At 42.6% G+C, this 13185-nt stretch overlaps 1 protein-coding gene across 3 annotated transcripts in view; it reads left to right on the forward strand.

The window, feature by feature from the left end:
* The first annotated feature begins 6019 nt into the window (after positions 1-6019).
* NKAIN3 (sodium/potassium transporting ATPase interacting 3) overlaps positions 6020-13185 on the forward strand; it is a 353627-nt gene continuing 346461 nt past the window's right edge. For 2 of the 3 annotated variants that reach the window (XM_042036133.1, XM_042036134.1), the window contains exon 1: positions 6021-6338. In XM_042036133.1, coding sequence (XP_041892067.1) covers positions 6285-6338 — 54 coding nt within the window. In that variant the 5' untranslated portion in view covers positions 6021-6284. Of the gene's footprint in view, positions 6339-13185 lie in introns of all 3 variants that reach the window. The other variant, XM_042036135.1, reaches the window with a different exon arrangement.

The raw sequence follows: 13185 nt of genomic DNA on the forward strand, positions 1-13185 counted from the left end.
CTTCAGCTGGAGTTCTGAATGTCTCTAGAACAGGAAGTACATTTCATACTGTGGCAAAACCTCTGCTGTGACCTGTGATGGTTTATCACTGACCCTCAGATTCAAAATCTCATTCACCAGGTCACAAAAGCTGAGCAGAACATGAGCGCAGCAAATGTCACAAGACCAACCTAGCATCTAAAATTCTTGATTGTGAATAACACAGCTGGTATCAGTGCCATCTTTTCGAGTCTAACGCAAAAGCTGCAGTGAGCAAAGAAAAACAATCCATTCTATGTTCCATTTCAGAGCTATAAATTCAGCTTTGCATTTTGAAGGACTCTTCCACATAAATATGCACGTCAGTTTTCTTGTCAAGTTTTCCCATATTAAAATTGAGGATTGTACCAACATTTATGTACAATGAATGGTTCAAAATTAATACTGACCTGCAAGGAGAAACCCTTATAGAGTCATAGGACATGTTGAATTGGAAGGGTCCCATCAGGATTATCAAGTCCAACTCCTGGCCTTGCACAGGACCCCCCAAGAGTCACACCATGTGCCAGAGAGTGTTATGCAAATACTTCTTGAACTCTGTCAGGCTTGGGGCTGTGAGGACTTCCCTGGGAGCCTGTTGCAGTGCTCAACCTCCGTCTGTGCGAAAAATCTTTTCCTCATATCCAACCTAAACCTCCCCTGACTCAGCTTCATGCCGTGTCCTCAAGTCCTGTCACTGACAGTGAAGAGATCTGTACATTTATATCTTTATATTTATATATATCATATTTATATTTAGATCTCCATAATTTACTAGCTTTTTGGTTCCTGCAATTAATGTGGGAGACAGTTGTAAAGATCTTGTGCTTTATTCTAGTTTTTCTGTTCCTGGCTATGGAGACATGTATTATGCATTGTACCAAAAACAAAAAAAAAGGAGAAAAAGATAAGAAGAGCTAAATACAGAAAAAACAAATCCAAAGCTGAGCTGGAGTCCACCACTAACAAACCAGAATGAATTATAGGGAGTCAGCTGGTGCACTTAGAGCACTCATGTTTTTAAAACTGCTTTCATATTGTCAGGGCCCTGACAGCACCACCAGTCCTGCCTGTTCCTGGCCACCTCCTGGGCTCCCCCAACCCTGCCCACAGCCCAGGACCCCATCTCAGCCCCACCAGGGCCATCAACCCCTGCTCTAGCGTTGCCTCAGCAGGGCTGATCTACAGCTTCCCACAGCTCTGTCTCCCCAGGGACAAGCCCAGCCAGGTCTGATATCTTCTGTCTCTGACACTGACCAGTCCCCATCTCTTTCCCCATGGACCTGCCTAGCCACTGAGAGGCTGTGCCTCACTGTGGTTTCCCACACTGAGCCTGATCATTTAAAACACTCTTTCAAAATAAAAAAAAAGGTCATTCACAATGAACATATATTTTCATTCCATAAAGTACTTGCATTTTAATGAAGAATGCAGTTTCCTAGCAGCAGGTGTTAACATCGAAATGAAAAATTAGATCATTATATTGTGTATCTGCTTTCAGAAGGATAAATTGAAAATAGGATTTACTAAAAACACTGATAATATCTTGAAACCCTCATTTGTCTTTAAAGCAATATTAAATTTCATGGGTTTTCTAGTTTGCTTGAGGTATTTCAAGACTGCTTGGGGAATACACAGTGGAATGTTTTTCTAAGCTATCATAACTGCAAGTCTGCCTGAAGTGTGATAGTGATAGTGAAGTGACCTGTTGATAGCTTTATGGAGGTGCATTTTTGGATCCCTGTATCCTCTCTCATTCTGGAAAAGCTGGAAAAGTATTACAAAGCTTCTGATTCTCAATCTTTCTGCAAAAAATGCCAAAATCAAAGGTGAAATCTGAGGCCACACGAATCTGTTCTTAAGTTCTGATTATGCAGACCCTAAACGTACTTACCTACAGCATCGAGGGCTACGCTTGGTGTTTAAAATTAAGTAAATACACAAATCTTCCCAGGATTAGGATTATCCTTTGACACTCTTACTTATTTTCATCACCAATTTCCTCTGACTAATATTCATGATCAAAAACGGAAAAGTCAAACTACGAAGCAAGTGTTTCTGCTGTCATCTGTGATTATTACTTTAATTATTTAATTATTACTTTAATTAATCCGATGGGCAGAGTTAACAAAATGCACCTCCTTAAGCCTAGGTCCATGACCAGCTAATTTGGTGCAGGCTGAGAAAAACTCCAGGAAAGACAGACAAGTAAATGCTTATTAGACAAATAGTATGTGCCATTAAAGTGCTACAAGAACAGTCAAATATTATGAATTTCACTTAATCCTCTTGATATGAGATTTTTTACTGATGGTTTCAGCTCTTAAACCTGAAAGTTTTCATATCTTTGATTCTGAAGATAACAAGCATTAAACCTATAGGAATTAGAAGTCTCTATGACATACCTGTAATATCTCTTACTGCTATCTGTGATGCTGTATTTCTATGAATGTGAACAACCTTGGCTTTCTGCTTTGAATGCAATGAGATGAAAAGCACAAGTTTTGATGTCCTACGATTACAGCTTTAGCATAGGAAATCATATACTTATGTGAGGGTATGGCCATTTGTACATGGACATGTCATAAAGCTTTTGAGGATATGCTTTCTTTTCAAGTGCACTGAATTTGCATCCATACAGCACGTCTTGTTAGGCATTAAGAGAGTCCACAGGGCTTTTTAGAACTTACACCACTTTTTCTACTTGGCATGCATGGTGCTGAATTAGGGCTGTTTCATTATAAAGCTGGAAATTATTTTCTGTGGTTGCTTGACTATCAGCTTCTATATCCAATACATGGGTAGAGAAATCTGTAAAATACAGTCCATCCTATTTGCTTTATACATTATTGTATTCTTATATTGCATTCTCTGAGATGTTCTAGAAATCCTATGCCTTCTCATAACCATACTTCATTTCTTAGCCTCCTTCTGACCCAGGTTCTTTCTCCTGTACCTCTCCTATGCCCAGTGCTTTCAGCTGCAATGCAAGGTTATTCTAATATTTTAGTTCCTTGTGCTGCTGTGGAAATCATATTCTACAGCATCCTCTTGTGTAATTTTTTTTCTTTGTGAAACCTAATATGCAGGGATAATTCTTATCACCACCATCCTTTTTTGGGGGCTGGGGGGATCAATTTTGACTAGCTAGAGGACATAAATAACTAAATGCTTCAGGAAAATGGGAAAACAAACAGAAAAATATTAGAGAATCATAAGCCTCTATGAAACTTACTCTCGGTTGTCATGGTTTAACCTTGGCTGAAAACTCAGCCTCATGCAGCTACTCATTCTTCCCCCGCCCACTCCTGATGTAATAGGGGAGTCAGAGGGTAAAAGTGAGAAAACTCATGGGTTGAGATAAACAGAATTTAATAGGGAAAGCAAAAGTCATGCATACAAGCAAAGCAAGACAAGGAATTCATTCACCATTTCCCATGAGCAGACAGGTGTTGAGCCATCTCCAGGAAAGCTGGGCCTTGTCACGTGTAACAGTGACTTGGGAAGACAAATGCCATCACCCCAAATGTCCCCCTCTTCCTTTTTCCCCTAGCACTACATGCTGAGCATGATGCCATATGGTATAGAATATCCCTGTGGTCAGCTGGGCTCAGCTGTCCCAGCTGTGTCCCCTCCCAACTCCTTGTGCACCCCCAGGCCCCTTGTTGGTGGTGAGGGGTGAGAAAAGGCCTTGAAGCTGTGTGAGCCCTACTCTGCAGTGACTAATGCATCCCTGAATTACCAACCCTGTATCAGCACAAATCCAAACCACAGTCACATACTAGCTACTGTGAAAAAAATATCACAGCCAAAACTATCACGTTCTCCACTCCCCTTATTCCATAGGATTTAGCTACTTCTCAGAAGAGCACTATCCTTGGGGAGAAATGGAAGAAAGTTATGGACCTCATCCCATTGATGTAAAAGTAGGGCCTGAATATGGTGAATACAAGTAAAATCTCTTCAGCACTAGCTCATTTATCTGGCTCCTTACCCATCCTGCCATTCTTATTATTAATCTCTGTATTGTTTGGTTTAACTAGAAAGATTTTGTGGTCTACTAAATACTTCAGTGAAGTCCAGAGAGATGATGCTTCCTCTAAGTCTTCTCTATAGAAAACCAATTATCCATAAAATTTATCAGCTCACAGAGCCTGGCACAATGTATTTCTGGCAACTATCACCTTTTCAATTTACTTTCAGATATTCAGGTATTCATCCTTCAAAATATGTATGTTCTCAGAACAAGTAACTTTAGTAAACTTTAGTAAACTTTAGCCCCAGGTAGAATTTTGTGTTAAAAACCATACATAGAAATATAAATCTCAGGTAGTTTTATTACAGTTTTCTATACTGTGCAATGTGGGTTATGTTTTGTGCTCCTCACATACATACCTAGTCAAATACATATCCTGGATGAGCAGAAGCTGCTTCTTACTTGTCTTCCTTTTGTTCCTTTGGTTTGGTATATCAAACTATCTTAATGTTTTCCTACTTAAAAGGGTGAAAAAAAAGGGTAGAAAAAAAAGCAGCTTTCCAAATCTAATACTGTTTTACAGTAGTCCTGTAATTATTTGACTATTGTCACTACCATTTAATATATAAATGAACAGCTGTATGTAGTTGGCGGATGCAGTACTGTGTATTTGAGACATTAATCAGATATCTCACTAAAATGCCTTGCAGAAGATAAGGTTTTGTTTTTGTGTTGTGGTTTTTTTTTCCCCAGGGCAAGCTTCAGTGTTTCACGGCAGAAGTCTCTGTATTGTGGAACAGCAGCTGGTAACAGGCTGTAGGAAAGTGCTGTCTGGTGAGTGGAACGTGCCTTTATGCTTGTAAAAAATGATCTAATTTATCTATACTTTGTTGGAGAGGGAAAAAAAGAAGGTAGCCGATACTTCATCCATGTGTGAAAGTATTTTTAAGAGTCGGTGTGTATATTTGGATTTATTATCCCGCCCCAGAACATTACTTGTCTATGACCAAACCACGTATGTAGATGTAGGGACCACAGTTTCTCCACTGATCCTGTTTCTCTCAACTGCCCCTGGAGAGCCCCCTGGAGAGCACTGTTTGTTCATCCGTCTCCTTGTACGCTGTGGACTTGGCAGTACTGGATTAACGCTTGGACTTAACGATTTAAAAGATCTTTTCCAACCTAAACGACTCTACGATTTACCATTGCCAGGAGCGGTGACTGCCAGAGCCGAGCCCCTCTCCCCGGAGCCCATTCCCAGTTCATACCCGCCAGGGACAGCAGGAGCCGGCGGGCTGTCCGGGCACAATGGCGTTGCCAGGGAAGGAAACCCCTTCCCCCAGCATGACTGGTGCGAGGTCAGGGAGGGGATCAAACAGCCCGAGCAGCAGCCTCAGACACCCAGACACTCCCCGCTCGCGGCCGGGGCAGCGGGACGGGAATAGGCTCACTGGGGTACCGCCCGCCACCCGCTCCGAGAGAGCACCCAGCCGCTGCCAGAGGGAATCCCTGAGGATCGGGGTCCCGGCTGCTTCCCCTGCCCCTGGAGGCCGCTCCGACCCCGGCACAGCGCTGACGGCGAACAATGGCCCGCGGCCGTCCCCGGGCAGCTCCGGCCGCCACACGGGCGGGCTGCTCCGGGCCCGCCCCGCCGCTCGGCGGCCGCCGCTCCCCGCCCCTCCACGCCTCGGCCGCCCAAGTCCCTTGAACTTTCCCCGGGCGCTCGCAACAAGCGGCCCACGCCGGGCTGCCGCGGCCGCCACTGTCCACACAGCCCCTCGCCCCTCCCGCCAAGTTCCCCTCAAACACAGCCTGCCCTCGTTGCCTCCAAACTGCAAGCTGCCCGCCCGGGGATCCCCGGCACGGCGCCTGAGAAAAGCCCGCCGTCCCCGCTCCTCTCCCGTTCACACCTCGCACAGCTCCCACCGCCCACCCCCCCGCCCTCCCTCGCACGCCCACCCGCGCCCCCCGCCTCCCCGCCCGCGTTCTCTCTGCCCACCCCGCCCCGGTCCGCGAACGCCCACCCCCTGCCCCTTCCCCAGAGCCAGACCCGGGCAGAGCCCTCCGCTGCCGCCGGCTCCCATCCCTGGGGCCGCGCCGACCTCCGCGAGCTACTTCCCGCCGCCGGAGAGAAGCCCCTCCACAAAGGAGCGAGGCAGCAGGAGGCAGGGGACACACGCACGCCCGGCCGCTCCGTCCGGATGCGGTGAGCCCCCCGCCTCGCCTCCGGGGCCGCGTCAGTGCAGGAGGGAAGAAGCGGAGCAGCGGCGGCGGCTCTTCGGCTGCCACCATGGGCTGCTGCACGGGGCGCTGCACGCTGATCTTCCTCTGCTCGCTGCAGCTGGTGAGTGCCGGGGCACGCTTCGGCTTCGCGGGAGGTGGGCAGGGACGGGCGCTCTCCCCCCCGCCCCGGCCACGGCCGCCGGGGGCGCGGAGCGGCGCTGACCCGGCCCCGGAGCTGTCCGCGCCCGCCGCCCCGACGGCGCACCCTCCCCGCGCCCCGGCCTGTAAGTTTCGCGGTGCGACGTGGCGTGGGGGGAGAGCGGCCCCGTGGCTGGGGGACGGATAGGGTCGGCAACCTGGGGAGGGTGCCGCGGCGCCCCAGTCCGGGCGGCTGTCAGCGCTCCCTGCCTGAGGGAGAGCGGCTCCCCCGCCCTGATGTCGCTTCGAGACGGTGTCACTCCCCGCTGAGTGCCGGGCAGGGGCTTCCCCCGTCTGCTCAAAGTAGAGGACGAGGGGAAGAACGAGGCTGACGATGCCCTCGGTCGGTGCCCGCGGGGCGGCGGTGAGGCCGGACACTGCTGGGCGCTGCCGGTGCGGTGGGAAGATGCGGGGACCGGCATCGCCGCTTCTTTCTTTTTCTATTTTTCTTAACCCTTGTAAAAACGGCGTGTGCCGGCTCTCTCCCGTGACTTTTCTTGGGATTCCTTTCCTCTGATTAAGTATTCCTCAGCGTGCAGTTGAAACAACAGAACGGTGTCGCTTCTTTTCTTTGTTTAGTGGAGTTGGTATATTTATTTTAGAGAAGAGAGTTGTTGAGATAAATCACCGCCAAACAACAATAATCTTTCCTCTGGCTCATTAGCAGGATGATAAAATAATACTTTCCCCTTAACGGTAGTCCCTGGTCCCAAGAGTGTTTTAAAAGATTTTTCTCTTTTCTAGTGACTCAGTGTCATCATTTTGCCACATGTTCTCTCTTAAAATGAGTGCTATTCCTAAAGTGTGTGTGTATGTCTGTAAAAGAGAAAAGTGGGATGCATTTAGTTTGGGGGGGGGGGGGGGGGGGTGTGCGTTTGTATTCGTAATCCTTTGCGATTTTTCTAGTTTTCTCTTACAGCACTTTGAAATGGCTTCTGTTTCAGAGGTAATACTCTAGAAGTAATTGTACATACTGCATTTATTTGAAGATCCCCTTTCATTTGCAAGGCTTTGTGCCAGGTTCTTAGCTTGTGTAAACTGGTGTGTCTCCATTGTTTCCAGTGTGAGCCTGGACCTTATTCAGATGTGCTTTAGAGTGATGGGCTTAGTGTGGTATAAGTAATTCAATGGCACAACCGTGCCAAAAACCAGAGGAGGCATATGATTTGTACTTGTAGTGTAAGGAAAGTGTTCTTTATACATTGCTGTTATTTTTTATTCCTTGTTTTGTATCAGTTTTGTGCTAAAGACTGCAGCAGAATTGCTCCTGATTTACATCATGCCATGTGGGAGGGGAAACAAACCCTATTCAAATATATCTCTTTTCCAGTTATGAGGATTATAATGACTGTATTTACTATTCTGTAGAATTACTGGGAGGCTATAAAAATTGAAGTAAAGTGTGAATGGCCAGCATAATCTGCAGAGAAATGCATAAAAAGTCTTTCAGGAAAAGAGTCGTGTTTTATAAAAGACCTATCAGATGATATAGCGACTTTCAAAAATTACTTAAAGGCATAGTTTTTTCTGCTGTACTTACCTGCTTTATAGTGATGTTCCACTGTTACATCGACATCTTTTAGGTGCTGATAAATGTCTGTATAGCAAAATGCTGTAATTTTAATTTGTTTTCATTTAAAAATACAAGTCCTTCTTTATATTCAAGAAGTAATCTGGTAGATATTATGTCCTGGTTCTCACCAATTAATTTTTGTTAATTTTTTTGCAGTAGCCTGGAGGGGACATGGCTAGGATGTGGGGGCTATTCTGTACTACCTCACATCATTGCCAGGGGTGGAGGAAAAGGAGTCTGTTCAGGAGAATGGGCTCCTTCCGGTTGGGCTAGCGTGGCATCAGTGCCTAGCTAGAGAGAGCGGTGGGGTGGCCCCAGTTCCAAGCCAGAGGGAGCATGGCTGCATGGCTGTGGTCTGGTGGGGCTGGGATGAGCATTTTTGCATGTGAATCTCTCTCTCTTTAGTACACTTTTGTTATTAATATTGTTGATGCTACTGTTCCTTTTCTTATCTCATTGCTGTTTCCAGTAAATTGTTCTTATCTCAACCCACGATCTTTGCCTTTTGTGCCTCTAATTCTCCTCTCCAGGCACCTGTAGGGGGAAGGGAGAAGGGAGAGAGGCAACGAGGAAGTGGCCGCATGGTTTGGAGAGTCTCAGTGGGAGAACTAAGTTGGAGAGTATCATTCCTAAACTACTACACGTGAACTTAAAGCTCAGATGCTTTCCATGATCTCAGTGGTGGCAGTGTTCAGTTTATATATGTAGAAGTTATCACCACAGGCAGTTTTGGACCTTTTTTGAATATTTAGATTAAATCTTGCAAAATCCAATCAAATCTTGCAAAATCCAATCACTTGTGCCAACTTGTAGAATTTCAGAAGTACTGATGATTTATATGACTTGAGGAAAAACTTTAGAAGGAAATAGATGGGCACATATTTTAAAAAAGTCGTTTATGTTAGTCATGTTCTGGTCATGTCAGAGAAGGGCCTGGGAACAGCTCAGGCTCAGTCTTCAGATTAACCTTTAGATATTACCTGAGAAAGAAATATCTTATTAAATACAATTGGCAGCACCTTTTATAGCATGCATGTACTATGTAGATTCTCTTCTGTATAAGATGGGATTAAAAGTAAAAAAGTCAAATCCCTTGAGACATGTTCATAAACAAGATTTGCTTCTTGTTCTAAAGAAGAGTGCATTGTTCAGTGTCCTCAGAACACAGTTTCCTGATTCTTTAAAACTTTTGTCTTCTGTAACTTTTGTCTTCTTTATCGCAGCAACATATAAACAAACAGCCTAGGCAAAAGTGAGGAGAAAAACAGTTGTTGCATTACTGTGAGTAAAATATCCTTTCTCTAGTGTTAACCCATTAAGTGCATTAACTGCAAGAAGATTTGTTTGTAATTTTCAGTGCTGTTTGTCAGTTATGTTTTAATCCATGAAAGTGGAGGTTTTTGACTGACACCTTTTACTTTTTTGTAATAAACACATTTAAATGTTGAATTCAGTAATCCTAAGGACAGTCTGTAGTTAGTCTTCTATAATTTAATAATAACTTCATTTGTAAATGGAAATCCATATCATTATGTGTAATACAGAACTCTGGAAAAAAATCATTGAGATGGAAGTGTAGGTGGCACAAGTTCAGGAAAAGCTGCTAGTCACTTTCAGGGTTTCCTTGGACCCCTTCAGGTGGATTCTACTTCTGAAAACCAAGAAAATTTTGTGTAAGGAGAACTGTGTCTTGCCCCACCACCCCTCCTTGATCTTTCACTGTTTTGCTCTTCCTGACTGAAGCATTGTCATATGCCATTGCCAAAAGTGTCTGAGCAAAGAACACTGAAGTGTATGTGTATCTTTGTGTGCATAAATATGTCATTAAGATTATTAGGAGCTATGTACACATTGGGAAAATATATCATAAGCACATATGGATCCTTTGGATTACAGCCATAATTCTTACTGGTGCCACTAGAAGTCTGAGACATTGGCCTTGTCTGTACTAGAAAATTAAACCAGCTGGCAGAGATTGTGCCTGTGCTATTGCAGACACCATGCCATAAAACACTGCAAGATGAAAATGTTTGGAAAAGAAAAGAAATTCAAAAAACATTAAATTCTGAAAGGGGTAAATTGACAATAAATTGTAGCAAGATGTAGCTGTGTGAATCCAATTGGTGTTAATAAATGTCACACAGGGAAAAACTTCATGCTGCTTTGAAAATATATTTCTGAGAAACTAGCTTTGCAGGATAATGTTGTTTCAACATTTTCAATGAGTGGAAGTTTTTGGGACCTAGAAGTATACAGATAAATGAACATAAAGAACTCTAAATACGAAGATGGTGAATGAGATTTCAAAGTGGTGAAGGGACGGTTGTGGAAAGTGTGTGACTAAGACCCTTCATGGTTTTGACAGTCTCATTTTATGTGCTTATTCTTGGGCTCCTCTGCACTGTGTTCCTTCTGTAGGTCCTGATTTAGAAGTGTATGGTTTATCCAGTTATAGCTAGTGTAAAATAGGTTGTTCCCTATTTAACCTGTTACTTTCCAAATAATTAAAGTGTCAGCAGGCCACACTGGAAAATTATTCCAGTGGAAACACAACTTCTGTGTACTAAGTTTGACTAGTGATTGTTTGGGAAGTTCAGTTGATCATTTTAATAGCCTAATCCCTTACAATATTCAGAAGATTTATATTTATGATTACCATTATCATTAATTATATTGATGTATGTAAATCCTTACATTTGGAGATGGTACTGTATCCATTAGAATGTTTCATCATTTGTTACTGGACCTCATGGAATTTCAGAAGTTATGTGGGGAAGTGGTATGTGTATGTATCATGCATAGATTTTCATCTCATTTTTAAACACTTTATAGAGCTGGACACTCTATGACTTTGACTCTCGATGCTTGTATGTTAGAACTGACAAATACCGGTTATTCAGTTAACAGCTCAGGGATTCAAGGGAATTGATACATTTGAGAAAGTAAAATCTTTGAACCAGTAAATTGCTGAACTTTTTATGTTGATAAAAGAATCACCAGCCCATTGATCTGGGGATGAAGCATATGTCCACTGATAAAAGAGGAGGAAGTTGAGGGAGTGCCCATTGTACTAGCAAGGATGGAGAAAGCTTGGGATTTTAGCCACAAACAATGCCCTGGTTGCAGGATGTTGCACTTTCTGTTATAGCAGCTGAGGTGCGAATGGTGTTTTCCTCTGATAACTCGAATGACATCCCCAAAACATGTAACCATTGCTGGTGGCTGTACCTAAAAGGCTGATATGCTTGTGTTGTGGGTGTATAGTTGCATTTAACCTTAACATTGGAAATAATACACTGTATCCAGTAGAACTACTTGAGTTAAATACTCAAAATCCAAAACACATATGATATTATACACTTTTTAGGATCTTTCTCATCAGGGACAAGAGAGTAAAAACTAACACTGTTTTCCATTTTGTGTTTTTGTTTTATTTTTCAAAATTGTTGGGAGTTATATGTTAGTAAAACACATATTCTGAGCTCGTCAGCACTGTAGGATTTAACCTCTCCATGCACCAGAAATTCAGCTTCAGAAGTGAAATCCCCTCCTGCTGAAACTGCATGTAAGACTTCTTTCTGTTCAGTGTTCCAAAGTTAGAGATTCAAAACTTGAGGAACCATGAACTTTCAGAGCCCTCTGAAATTTCTGAACTGGGTGAATTTCTGAAAGGAATCATGTAGCTCTTGCTTAGTTTTAGGCTCCATCCACCACAGAAGGCTATTTTTCTACAGTTCCTGGCTGCTCTATGGCTGATGGTTAATTGTCATATAAACATTTAATAAATACATTTATAGTGATGAAGGGAAGGAATTAAGATTTCAGTGATAATAAGGACAATTAATACACTGAAAATTGTGAATAATATAGCTGTTCTTCCTATCTATAAGATCAGTAAGCTTTGTAAATAGTTATTTTAAGAACATTCAGATATGCTGCTGATTTGCTTCTATTTCAAGATATGCTACATTCTACCTATACCCCATTCTTGGGACTAGGAAACAAATATTGTGGTTTGGAAAGTCATTGGAATTCAGGATAGTATTGTTGGATCTAAATAGAATTTGGGTAGGACTTGCAGAACTTGAACACCATAGGTTTATTTTTGGAGATCATTTGGGTTTGATTGCACTTGCAGTTGTTTAGGTGGTGTTTTAATCTTGCTAATTTTTTCAGGTTTGGAACTGAAATAAAAACTTTTAAGACTAGGTAATCTTAGCTCATGTTTTTCTGTATCTTACTTGCATCTTATAGGTGCAAAGGGACCCTTTTAGTTTTAGGGCCAATCTGGTAAATTGACAAATAAGTAATAAAATCACAGTTCCTTAATTTTTCAGGTAAAAGTGTTGCATTTTGGCCCCCTATGATATACAAATTAATTTTCACATAAATAAATGAATTTGATTGATTAGATGACCAAAGAGAGATTCTCACCAAGAGATAGTCTCACCAGTCATTGGCCCTGATATTGTACAAGAAAAGTGAGTGGAGGTTTTGTCCTTCACTTGATAAGAACTGGAGTAAATTAATGCATTCCATACTTGCTAAGATGATTACTTCTTGGATGTGCTCAGTGAAGTGGGGAGGCAAAGGACCCACGATGCAACACAGAGGAAATTCTGATTGAATACTAGAAGAAAAATCATAGATTATTGGATCATGTTTTTGAAAGAAGTTTTGGAAACTCCAGCCTTGAATAAATTCAAATTGAGCTGAACATAGCTCTCAAAAACCTGATCTAATTGAAGTTTATTTGATGTCAAATTTGGCCCTGCTATGAATAAAGGTTTTACTGGATGAACTCTAGATACTCCTTGCAACTTAGGTTATCCTATGCTTGTATGATCTTACCAGAGCATAAGGAATAAGGGTCTTCAATTTTTCATTAGGAGGGTATTTAAAATACACAGTAATTTGAGTTATTTTGAAATAATTAGTTTCTTAATTTGTTGTGTTTATAATGCAGTGGAAATAGGCTTGATATGGCAATAACAATTCTAGTATTCAGTTGTATCTCTTGGTGTCAAACTTTGGTGTTTAAGTAAATGAGAAATACCTGTGACGGCCTTGAGATTTATATTTCATAAATAACAGTGCTGTGATACAATGTAGTATATCAGATCTTTCAAACTCATTAATATTGATGCAAAATATATTTCATTCAGTCAGTCTTGTAATTTATTGCTAAGCAGTCATT

This window comes from Corvus kubaryi, unplaced genomic scaffold (genome assembly GCF_017639235.1).
Source record: "Corvus kubaryi isolate FWS band 111438036 unplaced genomic scaffold, C.kubaryi_AGA036_p1.0 37385, whole genome shotgun sequence".
NCBI classification, from domain to species: domain Eukaryota; kingdom Metazoa; phylum Chordata; class Aves; order Passeriformes; family Corvidae; genus Corvus; species Corvus kubaryi.